The following is a 14,126-nucleotide window of genomic DNA, read 5'->3' on the forward strand; positions in this document are numbered from 1 at the left end:
AATATTGTTATTCTCACCTTCCCGCCTCTCTCCACGCTCCCGGTTCCAGTAATCCTTTGCGACAATTACCGAGATGACGTCCGTTCTCGCGGGATCGCGATGTCTCACGGTCATTCGTGATGACATAATGCAAATGACCGCGAGACTTCGCGATCCCGCGAGAACGGACGTCATCGCTCGCAAAGTATTACTGGGACCGGGAGCGTGGAGAGAGGCGGGAAGGCTGCGCGGGACGTCGGAAGGTGAGAATAACAATATTTTTTATTTTAAATTCTATTTTTTACAGGGATATGGTACCCAGAGCCCGGAGGACAGTCTCCTCTCCTCTGGACCGTGGGTACCATCCGCAAATGTTCTGCTTACTTTTCGCATGGTGTGCACAGCCACATGTGGAAAGTAAGCAGAACAATGCATTCCTATGGGTGCGGGATCGCCGCGATTCCACAAAATTAATGAGCATGCTGCGGTTTTTACAGTGAAGCGATTCCGCCACGGTAAAAAACGCAGCATTAGCACAGCATTGCGGAATCCCATAGGAATGAATGGGATGCTTATTTTTCGTGGCAAAATCGTGCGGGTAAAACCGCCACGGAAACGCGAAAAAACCGCCACGTGTGAACTCAGCCTAAAAGTGGAAAAAATATCACAGTTTCAGCAACAAGAAATATCCATCACTATATGGAAAGCAGAGTCACTGCACAATGTTAGTTACGTCACGTCCATAACTACTTTATTATACGCTATTATCCTGTACACAGTGGAGTAGATAGAAATCACAGATCCCACAGCAATAGCTGGAATTGGACCCTCCAATGTAAAGAAAAAAAAAAATCTATCTATATACACGGTTAAAAAAAATAAAGGGAACACTTAAACAGAATATAACTCCAAGTAAATCAAACTTCTGTGAAATCAAACTGTCCACTTATTTGAATGTTGTTTGTGCTTTCATACTCGTGGTAACCTGAGACGGACTCTACAACCCACACAAGTGGCTCAGGTAGTGCAGCTCATCCAGGATGGCACATCAATGCGAGCTGTGGCAAGAAGGTTTGCTGTGTCTGTCAGCGTTGTGTCCAGAGGCGCTACCAGGAGACAGGCCAGTACACCAGGAGATATGGAGGGGGCCGTATGAGGGCCAGTACACTAGGATATGTGGAGGGGGTCGTATGAAGGCATCAGCCTAGCAGCAGGACCGCTACTTCCACCTTTATGCAAGGAGGAACAGGAGGAGCACTGCCAGAGCCCTGCAAAATGATCTTCAGCAGGCCACAAATGTTCATGTGTCTGCACAAACGGTAAGAAACCGACTCCATGAGGATGGTCTGAGGGCCCGACGTCCACAGATGGGGTTGTGCTCACAGCCCAACACCGTACAGGACGCTTGGCATTTGCCACAGAACACCAGGATTGGCAAATTCGCCACTGGTGACCTGTGCTCTTCACAGATGGAAGCAGGTTCTCACTGAGCACATGTGACAGACGTGACAGAGTCTGGAGACGCCGTGGAGAGTGATCTGCTGCCTGCAACATCCTTCAGCATGACCGGTTTGGCAGTGGTCAGTAATGGTGCGGGGTGGCATTTCTTTGGAGGCCACACGATGTTGGGCTGTGAGCACAACCCCCATGGAGACACAATTGTGCCTTTACCTGGAGATAAATTCCCAGTGGGGGCAATTTCCAAAATGCAATAACTTAAGTGGGGAATTCAGCTCTTTTCGCACTTAAGAGATCTGTATATGGAGTCTACAAACTACAGTGGGGGAAATAAGGATTTGTTACGCTGCCAATTTTGGGGCTAAAGTCACATTTTTGTGAGGAAAAAAGTAAAATTGTCATTTTTTCCTTCCACATTGCTTAAATTCCTGTCACACTATCCGAATTCAGACATTGTCCTGTCAGAAAGGAGAATACAGGGAGCAAAAGGGTTAATAGGACTCACAGGAGGAACCGGCCCAGAAAGCAGAAGATCCAGGAGTGTCCGCCACATATATGACTGCTCTGTGCACAGGACCTGTGATGAGGTCACAGGAGGGGAGGAGTCAGGGGTCACATGATCAGGGGCCTCAGTGTGTGCAGGACTCAGTGTGCTGGAGCGCTCCCGATAATCAGCTGCGTGTGTTGCGCTGTGTGATAGTCACAGCACCTGCATGGAGGGCGACACATGCAGCTGATTATCGGGAGCGCTCCAGGGATCCGGGGTCCCAATGCAGCTATTCGGTAAGTGATATTAGCCAATAACAACTTCTCCGACGATATTCGCTCATCTCTAGTAATAACAGCTCAAAGACATTCACCAAACTTTTCATTAAGTTTAATAGCAAGACCCTATTAAATATTGAGCACCAGCGGGATGAAGCATTGACAGCGGCATGTAAAAGTGTGGGCGCCCCTGGTCAAAATGACCGTTATTGTGAGCAGTAGTAAGATGAAGATGAAATGATCTCTAAAAGGCCGAACCTCTAAGATCACACATGGCCTTTGTATTTTAGGCAAAAATAATAATAAAACATATATATATATAAACTTTTGTACAATTTTATAATTGCAAAAAGGAGAAAGGGCGATGCAAAAATTCGGGTACCTTTAGAGATTTGTGTACTGAGATAATTTTGATCAAGATTTCACACCTTAATTAGCTTGTTAGGGTTATGGTGAGATCACATGGTGACCAGGAGCTACAGTCTGAGGAAAGGGCTAAAAAGCCTTCACTAGACCCCTGTACAGCTGTATAATGAGGCCCAGGCTTTATAGTGAAGGGACAGGAGTGAGGGCTTGTTCCCAGGAGCTACAGTCTGAGGAAAGGGCTAAAAAGCCTTCACTAGACCCCAGTACAGCTGTATAATGAGGCCCAGGCTTTATAGTGAAGGGACAGGAGTGAGGGCCTGTGCCCAGGAGCTACAGTCTGAGGAAAGGGCTAAAAAGCCTTCACTAGACCCCTGTACAGCTGTATAATGAGGCCCAGGCTTTATAGTGAAGGGACAGGAGTGAGGGCCTGTTCCCAGGAGCTACAGTCTGAGGAAAGGGCTAAAAAGCCTTCACTAGACCCCTGTACAGCTGTATAATGAGGCCCAGGCTTTATAGTGAAGGGACAGGAGTGAGGGCCTGTGCACAGGAGCTACAGACTGAGGAAAGGGCTAAAAAGCCTTCACTAGACCCCTGTACATCTGTATAACGAGGCCCAGGCTTTATAGTGAAGGGACAGGAGTGAGGGCCTGTTCCCAGGAGCTACAGTCTGAGGAAAGGGCTAAAAAGCCTTCACTAGACTCCTGTACAGCTGTATAATGAGGACCAGGCTTTATAGTGAAGGGACAGAAGTGAGGGCCTGTTCCCAGGAGCTAAAGTCTGAGGAAATGGCTATAAAGCCTTCACTAGACTCCTGTACAGCTGTATAATGAGGCCCAGGCTTTATAGTGAAGGGACAGGAGTGAGGGCCTGTTCCCAGGAGCTACAGTCTGAGGAAAGGGCTAAAAAGCCTTCACTAGACCCCTGTACAGCTGTATGACGAGGCCCAGGCTTTATAGTGAAGGGACAGGAGTGAGGGCCTGTGCCCAGGAGCTACAGTCTGAGGAAAGGGCTAAAAAGCATTCACTAGACCCCTGTACAGCTGTATAATGAGGACCAGGCTTTATAGTGAAGGGACAGGAGTGAGGGCCTGTGCCCAGGAGCTAGACTGAGGAAAGGGTTAAAAAGCCTTCACTTGACCCCTGTACAGCTGTATAATGAGGCCCAGGCTTTATAGTGAAGGGACAGGAGTTAGGGCCTGTTCCCAGGAGCTACAGTCTGAGGAAGGGGCTAAAAAGCCTTCACTAGACCCCTGTACAGCTGTATAATGAGGCCCAGGCTTTATAGTGAAGGGACAGGAGGGAGAAAAGTGGGGAAAGGAGCCAGAAGAGCCGGACTGCCCATCACTAACCTGCAGAGCCGCACTCCACATATATGGCTGCTCTGTGCACAGGACCTGTGATGAGGTCACAGGAGGGGAGGAGTCAGGGGTCACATGATCTCCGGAGTGCAGACCTCCATGGAGCCTTCTCCTCAGTCAGTGACATTCCCGCCATTATTCGCCCCTCACTACTGGCACAATTACTCCGCGCCGCCTTCTCTACACAGTGTTATGTGTGGAATGTAACGTGTGATTTCTATGGAGGGAAATAGACCCCACACAGGAGGGAATTCTCACCGGTTACCGGCCGTCTACTATATGGCGGCATATGATTGTGCTATCGACTCCACACCAGGAGCTAAAATGCCCAAATCTCTAATGTAACCGCTATAAGAGAAGATATAACAAATTTCCCCTAAACTCACACAGCGGAGGAGGCCTCACTTGGAGCAATGTGACTCGCGCACAGAAAATCTATTCCCGGTTCTGTGATTAAGTTATCGGCCGACAGGAAGAAGAAAGGTCTGAATTACAGCCCAGACTGGAGGAGAAACTGCAGGAGTTAGAATTGGCCAATCAGCGCTCTTCACCCCTATACTTATCTACACAAATACAAGATATGAAATGACAATTAGACGCCATTCTCACCACCAGAACGGAGAGGCGCTAATTTGGAGTAAAGCCGCGTTTTATCACCATGCCAATAAGCCTAATAAGATGCCGCTCGTAAGCTCAGAATGAGAGAGTCATATAATCTCCTCTATAAAAGACCCTAAGGGTCAGATCTCAGCCCACCCCGATGTCATGTATAGCACTTATAATGAATACCCCCAGAGTTTGTATTCGCCCCCACAATCACCCCCCTCACTACTGGAGTCATTCCTTCACACACTACATCTACCTAACCTGACTGAGTCCGAGGCACAACAACTCCATTTACACATCTCTGAGGAGGAAATAGTTTCACCAATCAAAAAGCTAAAGAGAGGAAAGGCCCCGGGGCCGGATGGTCTTACAGCAATAAGTTATAGAAAATGCAGCGATGTGCTGACACCACATATAAAAACCTCTGTAATTCACTACTAAATGGCGCACAGCTGCCCCCTGAGCTCTACGTGGCGCATGTAACCGTAATCCCTAATCCTAAGAAAGATCATCTCACCACAAATTATAGACCTATATCCCTCTTATACATTGACTTCAAAATCTTTACATCCATTGTGACTAACAGGACCAATAAAATCCTCCCTCACCTCATCCATCGGGATCAGGTTGGTTTTATACCAGCGTGACAGGCCCCAGATAATATTAGGAGAGCGTTAAATATTATTCATACAACTAACCTACAACCAAAGTGACTTCTCCTGCTTGCATTAGATATTGAGAGGGCTTTCGATTCGGCGTCCTGGACATATCTCTTTACGGTTCTATCAGAAGTCGGATTCTCCCCTAAACTTATAAAGTGCCTCCAATTGTTATATGATAGCCCTATCGCTTATGTAAAACTCCCGTCACCACATCCCACTCCAATTAATATTCAGAGGGTACCAGGCAGGGCTGTCCTCTATCTCCGGATCTTTTTGCACTTGCAGTGGAACCCATTGCGGAAGCAATAAGGAGAGATCAGAATATCCTGGGCCCTGAGAATATGGGAGACCAATATAAAGTCAGCCTCTTTGCGGATGATCTCCGGCTAACATTAATAAGTCCCCACACTACACGCCCTCACTTGTTTTCCCTCCTTCACGAATTTGAGAAGATCTCAGGGTTAAAGATTAACATTGATAAATCCGAAGCATTATTTGTAAATTTTCCTAAGACAGAGCAAACTAATATAGCCTCCCATTTTGGGTTTATACACAAAGAACATTATCTAACATATCTGGATATCAACTTAACAGCCAACAGGTCAACTCTGTTTAGGTGGAATTACACTCCACTGATCCAAAACTTCCAGAGGGACCTGGATAGATGGGCTTCCTCAAAGTTATCCTGGCTCGGCAGAATACATGCATTAAAAATGGTGTCACTGCCTCGCTTCTTATATCTATTTAGGTCCCTCCCAATTATGGTACCAGCCAGAACGTTCACTCATTTACACTCTATGATGTCTAAGTTTCTTTGGCTTGGAAAACAACCCAGAATTGTGCAAAAACTTATGTTCGGTCACAGAAAAGAAGGGGGTTTATCCCTCCCTAATTTTACACTTTATTACAAGTCGGCACAGATTGCTCCATTAATAAGTGCGTGTTCATATCCCAATAGTCCGAGATGGGTTATTCTGGAATCATTTCTCTCCAAACCATTCTCTTTATCAGGCCTAATGTGGACCACAGACCGACTTCCATGGGGGTTAATGAATGTGGCTCCTTTTACAGTCCACTCGTTGCTTCTTTGGAGGAAAGTTTAAATATAACTTACAATCAAGCCCTTCTCCCCTGACAGCTATATTACAAAACCCCATGTTCCCGCCAGGCCTTGAGACACAAATGTTTTCTTGGTGGAAGCTGAAAGGTATTCATATACTTCAACATTTGTGTTCCCCATTTAATATCTTACTTGACAGACAGGAATTTGTTCAAACATTTGAACCTCCAGTTAGGGAGGTAATGCGATTGAACCAGATCTTTCACTTTGCAAAGCAGATCCTCCCGAGCGGTACTACTCTCAGGGCAACCAGTTTTGAAAAATAATGTCTAAATGACCCTTTGGGCAGGGGAACGATCTCATTGATCTACTATGCTATAAATTCTCCACAAGATGATAAAAAATTGAAGTATACAGTATGTTACAGTGGGAGGAGGATTTGGGGTTTGAAAAGTCAATTGATGAATGGTATCGTAGCTGTGACACCATATCATGAGGTAGTCACCAGACTTCCCTTGTGGAGACCTCCTTAAAACTATTGCACAGAGTCTATTATGTAAAGGAAAAAATTCACAGCATTTTTCCTAAAATCTCGGGAGACTGTATTAGGGGCTGTGGAATATCTGGTGACATGAGACATATTTGGTGGTCTTGTATGGTGGTTTCTGGGCTTTGGGAGAAGGTGACGCATCTGATAGCACAGATGTATGGTGGACCGGTTGATCTGGAACCTATTACTGGGAACCAGGCCTTCTCGGCTTCCAGAAAGCTTTCAGAAGCTAGTAAACTACTTATGTATGGCCACTAAAATCCACATTGCGGCAAAGTGGAAGTCGCCCTCACTGCCAATATCTATGGTGAAAGAGAAGATGAACGACATTATGTTATTCTCATTTGTGGCCCCAGCGTTTCTTGTAGAATAAATCCCTTTCTCACACAGTCCTGTAGTAATGACTTTGTTCTCACGTTTTGTAGGAGGGTTCGTCTGACTCCATCTTATGTTATCAGTATAAGTGCGAGAGATGAGAGACCGACGACCGCAGTTTTACCGTGTGTGTCCGGCGTCAGTTCTACAGTGTGAGAGATGCAGGGTCTGTGACCGAAGCTGGGGGTATACGGGTGTATACAGCATACACAGAGGGGTCTGTGACCGAAGCTGGGGGTATACGGGTGTATACAGAGTACACAGAGGGGTCTGTGACCGAAGCTGGGGGTATACGGGTGTATACAGCATACACAGGGGGGTCCGTAACCGAAGCTGGGGGTATACAGGTGTATACAGCATACACAGGGGTCTGTGACCGAAGCTGGGGGTATACGGGTGTATACAGAGTACACAGAGGTCTGTTACCGAAGCTGGGGATATACGGGTGTATACAGCATACACAGGGGGGTCTGTGACCAAAGCTGGGGGTATACGGGTGTATACAGTGTACACAGGGATCTGCGAACGAAGCTGGGGATATACGGGTGTATACAGCATACACAGAGGGGTCTATGACCGAAGCTGGGGGTATACAGGTGTATACAGCGTACACAGGGGGGTCTGTGACCAAAGCTGGGGGTATACAGGTGTATACAGCGTACACAGCGGTCTGCGACCGAACCAGGTTGTATTCGGGTGGATACAGCATATACAGGGGTCTGCGACCAAAACTGGGGATATACGGGTGTATACAGTGAACACGGGGTCTGTGACCGAAGCTGGGAGTATACGGGTGTATACAGCATAAACAGAGGGGTCTGTGACTGAAGCTGGGGGTATACAGGTGTATAAAGTGTGAGAGACGCGGGGTCTGCGACCAAAACTGGGGATAAACAGGTGTATACAGTGAACACAGGGGTCTGCGACCGAAGCTGGAGGTATATGGGTGTATACAGCATACACAGAGGGGTCCACACAAACACGGCTTTGCTCCGTACACCTCGTACACACACGGCTCCGCTCCGTACACCTCGTACACACACGGCTCTGCTACATCCACCCTGTAAACCCCTCCTGACCCCACACAGAAACTTCCCCTCATCCAGCACCATGACAACCAGCACAGCAGAGTCCTGCACACACTGAGGCCCCTGATCATGTGACCCCTGACTCCTCCCCTCCTGTGACCTCATCACAGGTCCTGTGCGCACAGAGCAGCTGTAGAAATCTCCGGCCTCGGGGGTCTCACCAGACTTCGCTCTTTTCTTGCAGGGGCCGCAGTGGATTTCATCCTGGATCCATAGAGCTGAATAGAGGAGCGATGTTCCTTCACTCTGATGGGAATTGATGGTGACGTTGATGAGTCTATGAGGAACGTGTTCAGCTGCCGACTCCGAGGAGCAAACTGCTTGTTGTCTGTGGCCTAAATATATAGGTTTTATTAGTAGATGTCAGGGAAGAAAACTAAACCCTGTAAGATAATAAATCTCCTCATATGTTTCCCTTATTATCTCCAGTAAGTGTATTATTACACAGGATTCTTATGATGTTACATCGGATCATCTTCTTCTCATTCAGGTCTCTACAATATCGGATCCTCTCAGTGAAGATCTTCTACAGAAGAGAATTTTCCTGATTTACCCATCAAGGATGGATATGGACAGAGACAAGATGGCGGAGAGGATGTTACACCTCACCCTAGAGATCCTCTTCCGTCTCACTGGAGAGGTGAGAGATTCTGATGACGTCACATTACATCATTCTTATCTATGGGAATAACAGATGGACAGAACTGGAGAGGTGAGGACTCTGGAAATGTCTGTAGTGAGATTTATTAATGTGTCTCTCCATAACCAGGATTACACAGTGGTGAAGAAGACCTCTAGTGATCGCTGTCAGGACCCTGTGTCTGAGGGATGGGGAAGACCCCTGAGCCCAATCACGGGGCCTCCACCTCACCCCCTGATCCATGAGGACATCAATGACCAGAAGATCCTAGAACTCATCTACAAGATGATTGAGCTGCTGACTGGAGAGGTGACACTGCTGGGAATGCTGGGACATTATACAGTAACACTATGAAGGGATCGGGGGGATGACGGTATCATTGTATGTGTCAGGTTCCTATAAGGTGTCAGGATGTCGCTGTCTATTTCTCCATGGAGGAGTGGGGGTATTTAGAAGGACACAGAGATCTGTACAAGAACGTCATAATGGAGGTTCCCCAGCCCCTCACATCTCCAGGTAATAGACAGGACTAAATACACACGGCCTGTAATTATCTGTATGTAGAGAATGAATTCAGTCCCTGTATGTGTTTCCCCCAGATCTATCCAGTAAGAGGACAACAACAGAGAGATGTCCCCGTCCTCGTCTTCCACAGGACTGTAACCAAGAAGATCCCAGTGCTCCTCAGGATCATCAGGTAGATGGAGAGAAGGTGTCAGGAGATCTCCCCTATGATGTGTAGACGGCTGTGAAGGTCTTGTGCTCAGTCTTGTTTTATCCACCAGTATTATATGTTTTATACTTGTGTAATGAGAACGGTGGAGATGGCAGGATTAGAGCTGATCATAGATGGGACTTTTCCATCTGTCAGTGACTTTTACAATATTTGTTTCAGGGTGAAGATCTGACCCATATTAATACTACAGAGACACATGTGAGAGATGATGAGCGGTGTAAAGAGGAGATTCCCACATATGACTACCCAGGTGAGTAGTAACCACTGAATGCAGAGAAGTCACAGATTCCTCTCAGTCACCGGCTGTGGCTGCCTTATCGGTGGTGTAGTCCGGCTGTGTTACCATGATCACCATTTTGCCTCTAGTCCACAACATTCTCCTCCACCCAAAACTGTTCAAATTACTTTGTGCATTGAAAGCCCTTTTCTATAGAACTTACCACATGGAGGATTCACCTACCCCCTGGTATTAGTGTGAGGGTGATCCCTTAAAGAGAGATCTATATGATCGCTTGTACCTGACCCAATATAGGCCGAGTGCGCGCTTAAAGGGTCACACTGAACGCAAAGTTAGGCCGGGATCACACTACTTTGTGTGATGCAAGAAACTTGCACGAGTCTCTCGCATCAACACCCGTCGCTGCTGCCGCTACTCGGAACTGGAGCTGTGGCTGCATAGAAATCCTAAATTTTATTCTCAAGACAAAGAGACAGGAATTAGACAGGTAACAGCCAGAGCCTTCTAAACTATAAAGCCAAATGACAGCGTACATAGAATGTGCTGACAAGATAGAAAATCACTTGAAGAAAAGTATGCTGGGCTTGTAAGAGAAAGCGGAGGGTAATGATGCTGTTGGCTTCCTAGATCCCTGAGATCTTATCAGATGAATCTACCTTTTCTCCCTTCTGTGCTGCTGAATGTCTCATGGTCACTAGGGATGAGCGAGTCTACTCATTAGGATTTGGTACTTGGCGAGTAATGCGGTACACGCGGTACTTGAATCCTGGCGATTATTTTACAACTCGCCTCTCCAAACTGCGTGGCTGATGGCTGAAATATACATTTATTCATGCCTGCAGGATCTGTGTTGGCATGGCTTGAGCCTTGGTTTCATGGATTCACTCCACGTCATAACTTACATTGTTTTTGATCCTAAGGAATTCAGATTACTGCACAATCTCTCCTGAAATGGGGAGCAATATTATTTTCTCTAATCTTCTGCTCAGGATTCATAGTAGCTCCAATGGTCCACCATAAATGAGTGCAGCTCTGGTTTACTGTTGTTTAATCTGTGCAACGGGGTCTTCCTATCTCGGGTACCTCTTTCAGTACCACCCCGTGTTTCCGGAGGTCCATTCTGCTTTGGCAGGAGTCTGAATGAAGGACGCTGGCTGGAATTCCTTGGTTACATGGGCACATATAAAAGATCACTGCTTCTCCACGTATTTCCAGTCTGACAACACTTTACTCACAGGTCACAGAATATATCACACAGATACAGAGGGCAGGCCAATAGAAAAGCGGCAGGCCAGACATACATTACAATAGCCGCAGGTGGCCGGAGCCTGCCGATATTTAGGAGGGGGGCGGCAGGGCGCAGCCTGTGGGCTGATGCATTAGGGACATGCATCTCCCATAGAACCTACTATACATACATATAACTGCACAACATATTCTGGGTGCTGAGTGGTTCCGTAACACGGCTCCCCTTTTCAGCGACGCGATCGGCATACACAGTCTGATCCTTAACGGATCGGTTTGGGGATGACCGAAGTTTATGGGTTTGGTACAAGTTCCATTTGTCGACTTAGTCCATTGGCGTTACCGTTTTGTTTGCCGGGTCTGTAGTGGATGGTGAAGTCCAGAAGATGTATGGCTAAACTCAACCGCAGCAATCTGGCGTTGTCTCTGGAGACCCGATTAAGCCAGACTAGGGGATTATGGTCCATTAGGAGGGATAACTGTCGTCCATACAAATATGGTTGCAACTTTTTGAGTGCCCATACTACCACCAGGCACTCCTTCTCGATGGCCGCATAGCTTACTTCACGGGACAGTAGTTTCCGACTCAGGTAAGCTACCGGGTGTTCTTTGCCGTCCAGCCCGACTTGGCTCAGCACTGCCCCCAATCCAAACATAGAAGCGTCTGTGTGAACCAGGAAACGTTTAGTTGGATCGGGTGCGGCCAATACAGGGGTATTGGTGAGGGCGTCCTTTAGTTGGCGGAAGGCTTCCTCACACTCTGAGGTCCAGGTTACCTGGCGGGGTTGGTTCTTACGGGTCAGATCAGTGAGGGGCTTGGCTACGCTGCTGTAATTGGGAACGAATTTCTTGTAATACCCCGCTGTCCCTAGAAACGCCATGACCTGGGTTTTAGTGCGTGGGGTGGGCCATTTGGCTATGGCCTCAATCTTGATTGGTTCTGGTCGCTGTTTCCCACTTCCCACCCAATGCCCTAAATTCTGAACCTCTGCTTTGCCCACGTGACACTTGTTTGGGTTCAAGGTGATTCCGGCCAGGTGGATCCTGTCCAATACTGTCTCTAGGTGATTTAGATGCTCTTCCCATGTCGCACTGTAGATGGCATTGTCCAGGTAGGCACAAGCATAGTCCTGGAGACCATCCAGAAGCCGGTCAGCCAGCCTTTGGAAGGTCACCGGGGCATTCTTCATCCCGAATGGCATAACTCGAAACTGGAATAAGCCGAACGGGGTGACAAATGCCGACTTGGGAATAGCGTCAGGACTAAGGGGAATCTGCCAGTAGCCTTTGCATAGATCGATGGTGGTCAAATACTTTGCCCCCGCCAGCCGGTCTAACAACTCATTCACACGCGGCATGGGATATGCATCCGTCACTGTTTTCTCATTGAGCTTACGATAGTCTACACAAAACCGTGTAGTCCCATCCTTCTTGGGCACTAACACTACTGGGGATGCCCAGGGACTATCTGACTCTTCAATGACCCCTAAACGCAGCATCTCTTGTATCTCTTGACCAGAAAAACCAGGGGAAGAGTCTTGAGGAGATCATTTGCATATTCCCACTGCCTTCTGGGATAAGTGAAGAGTCTCCGCGAGCTCAACGATCACTGGGTTTTGGCTGTTGCAGCTGAAAAGAGGAAATCGTAAAGCCGCGCGCCGAATTTTGGCTCATCTTTCATCGTTTTTAAGAAATCGCAATATGGAAGAGGCCAGGAGCCATTTGGTGAGCTGCATTTCTTGATACATGTTCACAGACTTACCAGTGGAAAAGCCAAACTTCACATGCCACAAATGCAAGCTTGTGTCCCTGTTGGAGGAAAAGTTGCAAAGTCTCGAAGAGAGGTTAGCTACGTTGAAGATCATTAAGGAAGGCGAAGAGTTCTTAGACAGAGCAGAATTATCTCTTCATGTTACAGAAAGAGAAGAAATTCGAAGTGCACCTGAAGAAACAGAGGAATGGAGACATGTGACCCAGAGAAGCAGGAGGATCAGGAGGCAGTCAGCACCCATACTCCTCAGGAACCAGTACCAGGCTCTCACGCAGGAAACCAATGAAGAAATACATCAGGATAAGACTTTGCCCACAAACAGCAACCTTGTACGCCTTCAGAGTCCTACTGGATGGAGAAAGAAAAATGTTGTGAAGAAGAAACGGAGAGTGGTGGTCATGGGGGATTCCCTGTTGAGAAGAACAGAGGCCGCTATCTGCAGACCGGATATAACTTCAAGAGAAATGTGCTGTCTTCCAGGTGCAAAAATTAAAGATGTGTCTGACAGGATATCAGGACTCTTCAGACCTACAGATGACTACCCATTCCTGTTACTACATGTGGGGACAAATGACACCGCAAGAAACGACCTGGAAACCATCTGCAGAGACTTTGAAGACTTAGGCAAGAAAGTGAAAGAACTGGGAGCTCAGGTGGTCTTCTCTTCCATCCTCCCAGTGGATGGCCATGGAACAAGGAGGTGGAATAAGATTCTGCAGGTGAACAACTGGCTACGTCGATGGTGCCGTCAGCAACGATTTGGATTTCTGGATCACGGAGTGAGTTACCTTTACGATGGACTACTTGCTAGAGATGGGGTGCACCTTACGAAGACTGGAAAACATGTATTTGGAAGTCGTCTTGCTACACTTGTAAGGAGAGCTTTAAACTAGAACAACATGGGAAGGGAAGCAAAAGACCAGAAAAAGCCATACACCTGACAAATGCTATTGAGAACTCTGCTATTAGAAGTGGAAAGGAAGAACAAAGACAAAAGAATCTAATTAATAAAAATATTGGAGAAAGAGAAACCAATCACAAACTAAAATGTTTCTATACTAATGCACAAAGCATGGGCAACAAACAAGGAGAATTGGAACTACTAACGCAGGAGAAGAAATATGATGTCATTGGAATCACTGAAACTTGGTGGGATGATACACATGATTGGAATACAAGACTAGAAGGATACAACTTATTTGCAAGAAACAGACTTGATAAACGAGGAGG

General features: G+C 47.0%; 1 protein-coding gene and 1 long non-coding RNA gene across 2 annotated transcripts in view; both read left to right on the top strand.

The window, feature by feature from the left end:
• The window catches only part of LOC141073990 (uncharacterized), a 344,900-nt gene that overhangs the window by 162,188 nt on the left and 168,586 nt on the right, over positions 1 to 14,126 (top strand). The gene's annotated exons all lie outside the window — the stretch shown is intronic.
• Positions 1 to 14,126, top strand: part of LOC141073949 (uncharacterized) — a 101,394-nt gene that overhangs the window by 26,258 nt on the left and 61,010 nt on the right. Inside the window, exons 2-5 of the mRNA XM_073561478.1 lie at positions 9,036 to 9,215; positions 9,299 to 9,422; positions 9,506 to 9,603; positions 9,802 to 9,892. Of these exons, the coding sequence (XP_073417579.1) occupies positions 9,036 to 9,215; positions 9,299 to 9,422; positions 9,506 to 9,603; positions 9,802 to 9,892 (493 nt within the window). The remainder of the gene's footprint in view (positions 1 to 9,035; positions 9,216 to 9,298; positions 9,423 to 9,505; positions 9,604 to 9,801; positions 9,893 to 14,126) is intronic.

Source organism: Dendrobates tinctorius, unplaced genomic scaffold (genome assembly GCF_039654945.1).
Source record: "Dendrobates tinctorius isolate UK_male_01 unplaced genomic scaffold, ASM3965494v1 ptg000321l, whole genome shotgun sequence".
NCBI classification, from domain to species: domain Eukaryota; kingdom Metazoa; phylum Chordata; class Amphibia; order Anura; family Dendrobatidae; genus Dendrobates; species Dendrobates tinctorius.